Genomic DNA, 13,660 nt, shown 5'->3' with positions numbered 1-13,660 from the left:
TTAAGATTTTTTTTTTTTTTTTTTTTTTTTTTCACATGAATTCTGAACTCTTATGCGGACAAATAATTATCAGAGAAACATCTTTATAAAGATTTAGTAGTTTATAATCTTTAGATCACCTATGGAAATTGGAAAACATGGGATTTTACTAGAATTTAATGGAATTGATCTAATGGAGAGAACTCAGTTACATGTTAGCAAACATAAAATGAAGAGTCGGCATATTTGTGCCGATAAATTGTGGTACATGGATAGGGTCAGTGATACTATTCTGTTGGCTTCTTTCAGCATTAATAAAAAGTACTGGTTTGAGAACTGAAGGAAGAATTGATGATCGATCTTTTTGGGCCAACCATGTTTCTTCCCTTCCAATTCCTCTGGCTGTTCCCTTGGTATATCCTAGAATGTTGGCTATACATAACCTTGACACACAGGTATGACTTAATTTGTTTTGCTTGCTTGCTTTCTCAGTGGTGGACTGTTCTCAGTTTATGTTAATTCCTCCTATTGGCAGGATGGTGATTCGACTCCGGGTACTCCAATTCCTCTTTCTAGTGAGCATGTGAGTGAAGAGGGAATCTATCTTCTTGAGAATGGTGAAGATTGTTTGATATATGTTGGGAACTTGGTTGATAGAGACATATTGCAGCAGTTATTTGGCATTTCCTCAGTTGATGAAATTCCTGCCCAGGTATTACGCTACGCTGTAGAATTGTCATTCTCGTTATTTATGAATAATAAAATTATAAAAAAGGAGGTAAGCCAACCCCATCCGAAGGAAATTACTTAAAACTTCTCCAACTGGTTAAATGAATAGCATGCATATTATCATTTATAGTGCACACGTGGTTTTTAGTTTTAAATCGTGTAGAATATAAATTCATTAGATTTTAGACAAAAATATAGATGAAAGAAAATAATACCAAGCCATTGATTCTAAAAAGGAGATGATCGAAGGAAAAGAAAACTAGGGGTTATTTCTTTTTTCTATCATGGTTCTGATCTATACAATTGCTAGAAACTTATAAATATTTTATGAAATGTCTCAATTGGACTCATATGCTCGATGGAATCTAATTTGGCATGAAATCTGTCACTAATAATGTCGCATGTTCAGTTTGTGCTGCAGCAGTATGACAATCCAACATCCAAGAAACTCAATGACTTGATGAATGAGATACGACGTCAAAGATGTTCTTACCTTCGGTAAGATTCGTATTATACATTTATTTTTATTTTTTTTAAGTTGTGGATCCTTTGTGTGTTTGTGTGTGTGTGTGGTGGGTGAGAAATAAATTTAACTACCATGAATAAATACAAAAGGAATGCTCTGCCAAACAAGGTAGGAGTGGATTTTGACACATAGGAGTCGCCTGCTCGAGTCGGAAATGGAAATATAAGGGAGCTCCCTCCTTTCCTCCCAAAATATGGCTCGCCATTACTTTTTTTAGTTTGGTGTGTCCAGGGAGAGTAGGTCAAAACTTCCATGGCTGAGCGGATTAATTGTTATATAGATGCTTAAAATTTCCTTTTTCATCTACTTTTTTGAGTGTTCATTAACCTTTTCCTCCTTTTTGCAGCTTGAGGCTGTGCAAGAAAGGAGACCAGTCAGGTCAGTGTTCTATACCAAAATTTATTATTATCTAGTATGAGATTACAACTATACCCAATTTTGTATTCATTGACTTGACTGCTACCCCCCAAAAAAAAATAATAAATAATAATAATCTCTTTCCATTTCTAAGCCAACATAAAGCGAGCATACTTTCTTTTTGAACTGCCATTTTGTCAATTTCTCTTGTTTAAGAAATATATGGCGCTAATTTTAGTTTTGCTCATCGTGTGTATAGATGCTTGTGGTGATTTTATATTCCTTTTGTTTTCTCTCATTCAGGGATGCTATTCTTTTCGAATATGATAGAAGATAAAAGTTCCAATGGCCCTTCATACATCGAGTTTCTTGTTCATGTACACCGCCAAATTCAGATCAAAATGTCTTCTTCATGATCTTAGACTTCAGTTAATCTTCCTGTGCTGCTGCAGTTTGTTTGCTTCAGAGGAACTCCTCACTAAGAAACCAGAGTCTCATGGGAAAGTGGGAACGAAATTCTCGGTATGAACGGGATCGATTGTGACAGTCCCATTTACCTTTGAGAAGATATGAGTGAATTTTGATATGGGTAATTGTTGTTGGATTATGTTTGATGGAAGATTTTGGTAGTGAACGCAACCAGCATAGTTTCTTGTTTAAATTTATTGTTATCTTCACAGCACTTTTTACTTTTCGACCCGAAATACCGTGGTACTGCTCTCGACATACTGTCGGGAGACCGGATAAGATATCTAATATACCATATAGCGCTATCGACTTCTTTCTAGTAATCTATGTGGATAAGCATATATGGCTTCTCTAAGTTCAGTCCGGATTAACTTTGTCTATGAACCAGAAAATGATAATATGCATGTTACATGAACACTTTAGGAAAATTTTTATGAAATTTCCTTTCCAGGAGTTGTTGCCTTTTCTCATGTTCTTATAATTTCTTTTGATTAATATACTTGTAGAGATAATATTATTAATAGTAATAAAGCTACATTATTAAGAAAATAGAGATTTCACAGCGCCCTTTATATCCTTTAAAAATAACTACAATCCGCTTCAAAATTTTAAAAGAGTACTCCTTGGAAGCTGTGTGTGAAAAAAAATATGCGACTCTAGAAGGATGAACCTTCATATAAGGCAAGTACAAACAGAAAAAAGAAGCTCAAAGAAGCTCACCACTCACTAGTGTTGAGTTTGAACTTTTGAACTTTTGCACCAATTTTCTTTTAGTGTTTGAATCACGCTTCATATGAAAGTCACCTAAAGAGATCGAAAGTCACCTAAAGAGAACGAACCTAGAAGCTACAAGTTTGAAGAAATAACCCGATCTGACTCATTCCTTGAAAGAAGTTATGGGATCTCTATCTATCAAAATTTTTGGACCACATACAAAAAGACCCACTGACACCGACAATGAAGTAGTGAACCTAAAAATTTAGTTTCTCTCTGCCAGCAGTAATATTAGTAAGTGTTTGAATTAGCTCTAGAGATATTCACAACAGAATGGGGAAGGAAATAGTGAGATTTTTTTTTTTTTTTTTTTTATTCAACACTTGAGGTACATTCATTTTTGCCTAATAATTTTCCAACTCATCTCAAAAAAATGTCATCATCACGGGATTAAAATCTGCCAATTATGAAACAAATGGCATTCCAACAGCTAAATCAAGAAGAACCAGGGAAATTTCAAACAACTTCGGTCGCGACATGTCGGTATGTCAAGCTACTAGACATATTGTGGAAGGTATAATTATTGATGGCTGCTTTGGTTAGTAATCCATTCCGCCCATGCCACCACCCATTGCTGGAACTTCATTTTCGTCCTTGGGGAGTTCGACTACGACCACTTCAGTTGTGGTCATCAAAGAGGAAACACTATATTGGAAAACATAAGGCCTTAGTATCCAAGAACATGGGGAGTTATAGAACAAAATGTTAATGAAAGCAAGGTTTGATTTGCTCGGCTTACCTTGCGGCGTCAACTAGTGCAGTTCTGATTACTTTCAGAGGGTCGATAATGCCAGCTTTGACCATATCTACATATTCACCTGGTGGTGCATGTAAAAATCACATTGAATTAGTCAGAAATGAAACTCATTGGCTATTTTATTTCTTTTCTTTACTCATCCCGGCAATATATGTAGAACTCACCCTTTGCAGCATCATAACCAAGATCAGGGTCGTCCTGCTCCAAGAGCTTACCAACCACAACGGCTCCCTCGACTCCCGCATTCGATGCAATCGTGTGTACAGGTGTCTGAATAAAACACAGATAGAAATAAGTATAACTTCTCCTAAACATGTCTCTCTTGATGTCAGTCAGTGAGTGATCAATGATGTTTGAGATTATGACCTTTAGAGCATTCTGAATAATCTGGACACCAATCTTCTGATCAAAGTTGGCAGTTGGAAGTTTATCTAATTCTTTGGATGCATACAAAAGAGCAACACCACCCCCTGTGGAAGGCGCCATTCTGTTAATGCCCTTCAGATGCAATACGTAAAATCGAAGTTAGCACATGGAGAATGAACTTACCTGGTACTATTCCTTCTTCAACAGCTGCTTTTGTGGCATTCAAAGCATCGGTGACTCTATCCTTCTTCTCGCCCACTTCTGCTTCACTTGCTCCTCCAATCTGGCAAAAAGTATTGGTTTATATTAAGGTTGCAAGCCATCTTTCAAGAAAGAACAAAGAAATACAAATCAAAAAGGAAGGTATAGACCTTCAATACAGCTACACCGCCAGAGAGTTTCGCTAATCTCTCCTGTAATTTTTCCTTGTCGTAATCGGAAGTGCTTGCTTCAATACCCGACCTTATCTGTAAATTACACGAGACCGAAAACGTGACACTAATTAGCTTCTATATTTAATAAAGTTCATCATTTACACCACCTTGTTTCAAAATGCTACAGACCTGATCACATCTTTCCTCAATAGCCTTCTTGTCACCAGCGCCATCAAGAATAACAGTATCATCCTTTGAAATTGTGATCTGTAATATCAATCTAAGTTAATGCAGATTTTCAACAAGCGGCAGAAACCTTCAAGAGATGTAGAAAATATTGACATTCAGGATATAAGAAGAGCTGCAACTTGAACTGGCCAAGAAACATAGGTCGAATACTCGAAAATTATGTCAAGTTTCCAAACCTATTGGACATCTCATACCTTCTTGCAAGAGCCAAGCATGTCCAGATCGACTTTCTCGAGATTCATTCCAAGCTCTTCAGTAATGACCTACATATAGAGCACACAGAAGAGTTTGAGAAATCACAGAAAATATTATACAAAAGGAATTACAATACAAATGAAAAACTTACTTGACCACCCGTGAGAACTGCAAGGTCCTGCAGTCCGGCCTTCCTATTTTCGCCAAAACCTGGTGCTTTAATGGCACAGACCTGCAGGAAACAGTAAGAAAATAAGTAAGGCCCAAAACAAATCAAAAGTTAATGTGTTCCATAAATTTCATTTGTTGGAAGAATATGAGGGTCGAACCTTAATTCCAGCACGAAGCTTATTCAGGATAAGAGTAGCTAGTGCCTCACTTTCAACATCTTCGGAAACAATAAGAAGGGGCCTTTGCTTCTGAAGAGATTAAAGAAAAATACAATATTATCGTCCATTTGCAGATGTAAGAAACAACTCTCAACCATTAATAGATAGCCTACCTTCAGAGCCAACTCCAAAACTTTCACCACAGCATTTATGCTTGAGATTTTCTTTTCATAGATTATAATAAGAGGATCGTCCAATTCCTGCCAAGGTATCCCATGTGGTAGATAAAGTCAGGACGACATTGATGATAAGGCTTACGATTAGAAGATTGGGAAATGTATTTTAACAAAAAAGATACATACACATTTCTGGTTCTTCTGGTTTGTAATGAAATAAGGGGAAATATATCCCCTGTCTAACTTCATCCCTTCAACAACTTCCAACTCGTTATCCATTGTCTTCCCATCCTGTAGCAAAGGAAATGGTCAAATCAGGACATTACAAAAGAATCCCATTTTCAGATTAACAAAAACTAGAGATACACATTTCTGGTGACAGACAAGCATTGTTGAAGTAATGAATAATGCATAAGGATGAAATCTAGACCAATAAAAAAAATATTAAAGAAGGATATCAACTTTGGAGCATATACAAATACTTACGATTATCCCACCAAATTGACTTTTTATGATTGTAGCTCGACAAGTTGGCAGCGAATTTAAAGAAGTGATTCTAAAATTCTTTCCCACTAGATTTGCAACATCATATTTCCTATAGAATTGTAACAACCCAAGCCCACTGCTAGCAAATATCATTCCCCTCTCTCCAATCAATGTGGGATCTCACAATCCACCCTCCTTGGAGGCTCAGCGTCCTCGCTGGCACATTGGTCGATATCCATTTATGTCTAATTGCTCCACGATGATTGGCTCTACCCTCTTTGGGCTTTCCCTTCCGGGCTTCCCCTCAAGGTTTTAAAACGTTGTCTACTAGGGAGAGGGTTCCACACCCTTATAAGGATGCTTCGTTCTTCCCTCCAAGCGATGTGGGATCTCACATGAATATAGTCATAAACCCCTATCAAGTTTCTTGTTGATGAAGGACTTTTATTATTTCAGGTTAGGTGAGGGAAAGAGTCTAGAATCACATTCAATCAAGTACCAAAAGTTTATTTCAGCCATGAAAATGATCATACATATAGAAGAAGGCATAGGGTGCGGCTAACCATTAACATGCGGCAAATATACAAAAATATTAGTAACCAACTTACAGATATGGTGATCACGCCCTCCTTGCCAACTTTCTCCATGGCTTTGGCAATTAACTCACCAATTTCTCTTTCGCCATTTGCAGATATTGTCCCAACCTATAAAAATACAATTAATTTGCATGACTGATTCTTCAATACAAAGTCACTTCAAGGCTGCCAAGTGATCCTAGTCGAAAGAACGAACCTGTGCTATCTCTTCTGATGTGCTAATCATTCGTGCTCTACTCTTCAAGTTTGTCACCACTGAATCAACAGCCATGGAGATACCACGTCTTAAATCCATGGCATTCATTCCAGAAGCAACAGACTTGCAGCCCTCCGTAAATATTGCTTTTGTGAGAATAGTAGCACAAGTGGTCCCTGCAAGCCCCAAAACTCGTCACTTTGATTAGGTAATTTAGCGTGCAATACAATTGTGTAATGTTGGTCATCAAATCGCTGGTTAAATATTCAAGAAAATGACAAAAGAACCACTCATTACGAACTGATACACATTCTTTTAGTGGTTATACTATAACAGAAGCTTACCATCGCCTGCGACATCATTGGTCGCGTTAGCAACCTGCTTCACAAGACTGGCACCAACATTTTTAACTTTATCTTTAAACTCGATACTTTTGGCGACGGTCACACCATCTTTTGTAACTTTGGGAGCCCCAAAACTTTGTTCAATCACTACAGTGCGCCCCTACAGCAGCAACATGACAGAATCAAAATCTATCAACGGAGAGTAAGACGATATAGCACGGAGGTTAAAAGAGTGAAGAAAGTGAATCATCAATGGAAATTAGCTTTCGACCTTCGATTCAGGAAAAAACATAAATGAAGATCGGCAAATACTGCACCTACTAAATTCGCCATTCATTAAACATATGAATGTCGACAGTACCTTCGGACCCATTGTAACTTTAACGGCATCAGCAAGATCCTCAACACCCTTGAGCATAAGACCTCGAGCCTCCACCCCAAATTTAACGTCTTTCGCCGCATAGTTTCTTCTCCAGTTAGACCTACTAGCAATCTTAAAAAAAAAAAAAAAAAAAAAAACAAACACGAGCGTAGTTAAAAATAGATCAGAAGTTAAATGATCAAACAAACTCCAAAAGTAATCAAAACATAATAAGAACTCACCTGATTGGCACCGTTCCTAGCAAGACTGCAAACGAAAGAAAAAAACAACATTTTTAAGTCGATAGAATACAAAACACTATTAATTGATCAAACTTCATCAATTATCGATTCAGAAAGCCCAATGTGGCAGTAACTCAAAAGAATGATATCCCATTGAAGCCACTGTTGGATAAAAGTGTCGGTTAATTTAGAGAATAGTCATGGGTTTATAATCTAAGAATCTCCATTGGTGTGAAACCTTCTAGGGAAGCCCAAAGCAAAATCATGAGAGGTTATGCTCAAAGTAGACAATAATCATACCATTGTGGAGTCGTGTTCGTCTAACAGCCACCAGTTCATATCACAATCTATAACAGCCGATAAGCAGAAACGAATTGAACACAAATGACTCCAAATCTTATCAATTTAAAGGAGACCAAACCAAACATACCGGGCTTTGGAAGCGAGGCCTGTAGCGAATCGGTGCATTGTAGACGTCCACTGAAACCCAAAAACGAAGGAGATGGGAACAGCAAGAAGAAGAAGAAGAACAGCAGTGGGAGGAAATGGGAAAGGCGATGAATGGAAGAGAATGAAAGGGTTTAATAATGGGAAGAAGAAGGTTCTAGAAACAACTTAAACCATGGCGCCTTCTAGGGTTTAGGGTTTAGCAGAAAATGGATACATTACACCTCATCTTTTTCAGATGACGTGGTTGACGGTTTACAAGTCCAACTTCTCACCTCGCGCGAACCGGGTCGAACCGTGGGGTTTCTCTCGAGTTATCTGGCGGTTCTTTTTAATTTTTTTAATTTGCGTTTATTTTTCTAATATTTTTCATAATGGTTTCAATTTTCAGCTATTTTTTTTAAAATAAATTATATAATAAATAAACTGGTAGATGGAATTAATATTTATAGGATTATTTTTTAAAAAATTTAAAATTAATAAATGGACTTTATCATCTCTCAACTTTTAACTTTTTTTTTTCTTCTCTTTAATATTCTACCTTTAAAAACTTTATATCTATTTTTTATATATATAATTATTTTCAACCCTCCTTAAAAAAGAGGGACATCTTGCGACTTTAAATCGGTAACCATCTTTCAGTTAACTTATCCTCCTTCGTCCCTCGAGACCAACAAGAAATAATACATGAATATTCACCTATTGTCGGTCGACTACACTGTTAAGAACAAAAAATAGAATTGAGATCGAAGGTATGTCTTCTCATTGATATTCATAAGCTTTAAAATAGGATACAAGCTAGCGCCTAATATCTATATAAATGAAAAAATATAAACTAATTAAATATTGAGTATAAATCAAATCATAAAATAAAAAATATTAAGATATAATATATAAAATATATTCTATAAATAATATATTATCCAAATATTATATTTCAATATACGCCCTTAACTCACCTTCCGTGGACGGAGTAAAAAAAAATAAAAATAAAAATAAAAAATTAGGTTGTAATACTATTATTTTTAGAATATTATAGTGTATTTTTTTGTTTATAAAATATTATTAAATTTATTAAGATGTTTTGCATTTTAATAGAAATTATAAAAGTATAAATATAAAAAATAAATAAATGAAAAAAATTATGTATCAATAACTTTTAATTTTTATATATATGATTTTTGTTTGTAATTTTAATTTGTTTGGCGAATAATAATTCATATATACCACTTTCTTTAAAATGGAAAGTCATGGAAAAACAATTTTTTGGATTTTTTTAATCTTTTTATTTCATCCATTTGGGTGACGGGCAATAAGTCCTTCACCTGCGGGTGACATACAGTAACAACGTGGCGTGGTCTTATTTGGCAGAAAAGTGGGCTTTCATACGCTCGGGTTCCACCCTCTGCATTCTACTTGAGCCTCTTTACTTCGTCTCGTTTGGGTTCTTTCGTTCTCGAAACCTCCCAATTCCCAAATCTCAGTTCTCCATTACAGCCAGCTCTTGATTCGTTCACTTGATCGTCGAAGCAGCTCTCTGAGATGACGGAGGCCGCGATTCGGAAGAAGCCTGGCATGGCCAGCGTCAAAGACATGCCGATCCTCCAGGACGGGCCACCGCCGGGTGGGTTCGCTCCGGTTCGCTATGCTCGACGGATTCCCACCAAAGGCCCTAGCGCCATGGCGATTTTCCTTGCTGCGTTTGGTGCATTTTCTTGGGGGATGTATCAGGTCGGCAAAGGCAACAAGATCCGAAGGTCTAAATTTTCTCCCCCATTATCTTAGTTTAATCCATGGTCATTACCTGTTTTATATCATTCCACTAGTAATGGGATTTACTGCTTTTCTATCTGGATTTCGTCTTTTCTGCGAATTAAGTGGTGAGTTAGCTTGGGATGTATTAGACTTCTTGACCCAGGATTTCAGCTAGGGATTTGATTATTTTTATTGACTTTCGAGATTCATGCTTTGTGCTAGGCTGTTTTGGATTTTACCGATTTTCCGGGTAGATGCCTTGGAGGGAATTTCTATTGAGAGTTTAGGTTTGATACCTGGATTTGATTCAGTTTCAAGTCATTTGGTTTTTTGAAAAGAAATTAGCATTTTCTTAGCTACTTTAATTGAGGGTGGGTTGAGGCCGCATCTCCATTCCTCTTTTGCATCCCGCTTTGAATCTGATGATGAAGTTTAAGTTTCGTGCATACATTAAAACACCTTCAAAACTACACTTAGTTTGAAAATTGCCCAACGAAGGAGTTCTTATTAGAAGATTACATACTTGCATAATAACATTTTTCATTCATAAGAACTGTTTTTAAGAACAATGAACCACTCCATAATTTCAGACTAGCATAGTATTGTCCACTTTTGAACATAAACTTTCATGACTTTGCTTTTGACTTCACTAAAATTATCTCATACCATTGGAGATAATTATCCCATTTATACACGTTATCTTCAAACGGAGGACCACTGAGCCATTCTTCAAGCACACCACGTCTTATATAGCTTAATCACTGATCTTCATGTAACTATGTCATTGAGGCTCATCACTATCCACATGTTTAGATTCGAAGGATTGAATCAACATGTTTAAGTTTGGGGTATGCCTTTCTTACTATTTGTCAAGGATGATCATGCCAATGGAAATAGTTATTCTTACTTATATACCTACAATCTTCTTCTTATCTCAACTTTGGCCTGTTTATCGCCATTAGTCTCAGGGTTTTAAAATGTGTCTGTTAGTGAGAGTTTTCCACACCCTTATAAAGAATGTTTCGTTCCCCTCTCCAACGGATGTGGGATCTCACAATCCACCCCCTTTGGTGGCCCAATATCCTCATTGGCACATTGGTCGGTGCCTGACTATGATATTGTGAGGGCAAACGGCGCGTCCGTTTTTGCCCGTTACGTATCGATGTCAGCCTCATGTTACCTCTGTAGGTAGAAGTTTTTACACTTTTATAAGGAATGTTTCGGTCTCCTCTCCAACTGATGTGGGATTTCACACTACACAAAATGGGGTAACTTAACTCGTTGGTTTTTTTTTTTTTTTTGTTGGAGGGGGGTAAGAAATTGAGCTTTCTTTGAGAAAATGAGAGAATACATAGGCATACAAAAAACGAGCCTAAACAAATTTTAAAAAATGTTTCCAATCCAAAAGAACAAGGCCAAGATCAGGCATAGTGACCGAGACCTAAAAGAAGGCTTTAAATCTAACCACCTCACCCGCTCTCTCAACTCCTCACAATTTCTGTTGTGTTTTTTTCTAACCAAATATCCCACAAAAGAGCAAAGAAGCTAGTTTGCCACAAAACTTTACCTCTTTCCTTAAAAGAGAATTCAAAAGCACCTCCTCAACAACAAGCAACCATCCTATCCCTGAGCACAACCCACACCAAACAAGGATTTCCAACGATCCTAAAGAAACTGAGCAAATTGAAAGTTAAATATTCAAATTGATTCATTTAGTTTAGAATAGGTGATAAAAGTAAAATTTTCCCTAATTATTCGATTGTTGCAAGTAATGGTTATTTGAGGTAGATGTCTTATGTGCTTCTATTTAACATCAGAGAATCTCTTGGTATAATGTTATAAATGCACCCGTTTTGTTTCAAGGTATGTGGAATTTAATCAATTTGTTTAAGATTAATAGCCGTAACTGAGATCATCAGTCTACATTATTTGAAAAGGAAGAGTGATTGTAGTTTCTTCGTACATCGAAGGTTTTTTACGGGATTTATAGATAGTTTAAAGGAATAGTATTTCCTGCTTTCCTCTGTTCCCCTCTTTTCCTTTTGCTTGAACGAGGTGAGAGTGGTGACCCATTTGGTTGGGGGAAATGGTGAAGATGATGTCATGCTGTTTATTCAACCTGTCGTTTCTTACTGTTTATGATTGGTTTAACAAGTTTATATTACTCTTTTGTTGCAAACTATGAATTTCACAATGAGCATGTACGACATGTATAGGGCACTGAAGGAAGAGAAATATGCTGCCCGACGAGCAATATTGCCCATGCTTCAAGCCGAGGAAGATGAAAGGTAAATGGATGATTTTTTGTGCAGGCTGCCCTCAAACTTACAGTAACACTGATTGAAACTACTGGATCCTTGATGGTTTTAACGAAGTTTAATATCACTTATCTAAACTTATCTAACCGTGTCTGTTCTAACTTTCTAGATTCGTCAAAGAGTGGAAGAGTTACCTTGAATATGAGGCTGAAGTTATGAAGGATGTGCCTGGTTGGAAAGTTGGTGAAAGTGTCTACAACTCTGGAAAATGGATGCCTCCAGCGACCGGTGAGCTACGACCCGAAGTCTGGTGATTTTGTTTCGAACACAGACTTCTTGAGGTTGGCATGTAGTTTGTTTGTGTATGCGCTGCGACTTATATCCTCATATGGGATTGTTTCCTGATTTGCTGGTTCTTCATGGCCCTTCTCATGAAAATAAAAGAAGCATGTCAAAATTTCTTCAAATGTTTTGCAAAAACTGTCTTCTTTATTCAGTAAACATCTCCTTTTACCCATGTATCTCACTGAAAGTTGGGACTTGGAATTAGACATCAATTTATCTTCATTCTTATTTATTTCTTGTTTGCCAAGCTGAACAGCATGCTTAGCCTAGTCGGTGGCGACTTTGGTTCAGTCGATACTCTTAGTAAGTTGAGGCTTTTGAGCTACGATGTGCTAAGAAGGAACTTGAAATTGGCCTGTGTAAGAAGATAGATCCTCAGAGGACTTCTAGTGTGTGAGACTTGCGTGATAACCAAATACACCACTGAGATCACGATATTTATCATAAATATTATATTTCAATATATCGCAAATTATATTTATGTGATGGTAAAATTTTAACTATAGTCATCTAATTTTGAAATTAAATGTGTAACAAAACAAAAATATTAATAAATATCAAATAAAACCTAAAAAAAAAAATGTTAGGGAACAGGTATCTACATTCTTTACTATAAATATTATAATTTAGTGTTTGAACTTAAATTTAGATAAATTATAAAAAGGATGTCTGAGCCCGGGTTCGAACCGGGGACCTCTAGTGTGTGAGACTAGCGTGATAACCAACTACACCACCCAGACGATGTTGTGTTCAATCTTGAACGATAAATTTTTTAACTTAAAATTACTTTCGAATAAATTGCTAATTTTAAAGGTGAAAACATTAAATTATAATCCTTCAATCTTTTATTTAAATTATAATATTTTTTTCATAATAGAAATAATTGATTGATTCGGTATAAATTATAATTTTATTTATAATCAAATCATAAACTTTTAATTTCGTGTCAAACATATTCGTTAATTTTGAAAATTTAAAAACTAAATTTATAACATTGAGAACTTAAATAATAGAAATATGTTCGAACTTTAAAATTTTTATTAATAGTCTTAAATCTTTTAAAAAGATATTACCATAAATTTCAACTCGAAAATTTATTTTAAAATTATTTTTTTCTAATTAATTTTTTTTTTAATAAATTAGCTATTTATAATGTAGACAGATGATTTATGTTCATAGATAATAGTAAGAGTATTTTTTTAAATTGTTTAAAAAACTAATGAAATTTTAAATGTTAAAATGTATTTTTAAAACATTTTATAAAATTTTAAGAATATTTTTTTTTATCAAAGTTGATTTCTGTTTAAAATTAATAATAAGAATATATATATATATATATATATATATATAT

The 13,660-nt window shown here is 35.7% G+C and overlaps 3 protein-coding genes and 1 non-coding gene across 4 annotated transcripts in view; 2 read left to right on the top strand and 2 right to left on the bottom strand.

The window, feature by feature from the left end:
• Window positions 1-2,414, top strand: part of LOC111498856 (protein transport protein Sec24-like At4g32640) — a 15,770-nt gene extending 13,356 nt beyond the window's left edge. The window contains exons 21-25 of the mRNA XM_023150210.1: window positions 289-434; window positions 515-691; window positions 1,118-1,206; window positions 1,581-1,612; window positions 1,895-2,414. Coding sequence (XP_023005978.1) covers window positions 289-434; window positions 515-691; window positions 1,118-1,206; window positions 1,581-1,612; window positions 1,895-2,007 — 557 coding nt within the window. The 3' untranslated portion in view covers window positions 2,008-2,414. The remainder of the gene's footprint in view (window positions 1-288; window positions 435-514; window positions 692-1,117; window positions 1,207-1,580; window positions 1,613-1,894) is intronic.
• Window positions 2,415-3,110: 696 nt separating this feature from the next.
• LOC111499043 (chaperonin CPN60-1, mitochondrial) lies at window positions 3,111-8,099 on the bottom strand. Its single transcript, XM_023150488.1, has 18 exons — window positions 7,935-8,099; window positions 7,505-7,529; window positions 7,263-7,394; window positions 6,902-7,061; window positions 6,558-6,733; window positions 6,374-6,469; window positions 5,466-5,570; window positions 5,277-5,363; window positions 5,104-5,193; window positions 4,926-5,006; window positions 4,774-4,842; window positions 4,520-4,597; window positions 4,328-4,423; window positions 4,140-4,239; window positions 3,957-4,060; window positions 3,755-3,860; window positions 3,573-3,651; window positions 3,111-3,478 (listed from the first exon to the last, which is right to left on the bottom strand). Exons 1-18 carry the CDS (start codon window positions 7,970-7,972, stop codon window positions 3,373-3,375), a joined length of 1,728 nt encoding a protein of 575 aa, XP_023006256.1. The 5' UTR covers window positions 7,973-8,099; the 3' UTR covers window positions 3,111-3,372.
• Window positions 8,100-9,322: 1,223 nt separating this feature from the next.
• LOC111499103 (NADH dehydrogenase [ubiquinone] 1 alpha subcomplex subunit 13-B-like) lies at window positions 9,323-12,539 on the top strand. Its single transcript, XM_023150564.1, has 3 exons — window positions 9,323-9,708; window positions 11,923-11,994; window positions 12,134-12,539. The coding sequence occupies exons 1-3, from the start codon at window positions 9,494-9,496 to the stop codon at window positions 12,276-12,278; spliced, it is 432 nt and encodes a 143-aa protein (XP_023006332.1). The 5' UTR covers window positions 9,323-9,493; the 3' UTR covers window positions 12,279-12,539.
• A 436-nt stretch (window positions 12,540-12,975) lies between these two features.
• Window positions 12,976-13,049, bottom strand: TRNAV-CAC. Its single transcript has one exon. It is a non-coding gene; the product is annotated as a tRNA-Val (tRNA).
• Window positions 13,050-13,660: the final 611 nt, after the last annotated feature.

This window comes from Cucurbita maxima, unplaced genomic scaffold, assembly GCF_002738345.1.
Source record: "Cucurbita maxima cultivar Rimu unplaced genomic scaffold, Cmax_1.0 Cma_Scf00026, whole genome shotgun sequence".
In the NCBI taxonomy this organism is placed as follows: domain Eukaryota; kingdom Viridiplantae; phylum Streptophyta; class Magnoliopsida; order Cucurbitales; family Cucurbitaceae; genus Cucurbita; species Cucurbita maxima.
This window is presented reverse-complemented; position numbering and strand designations above follow the sequence as displayed.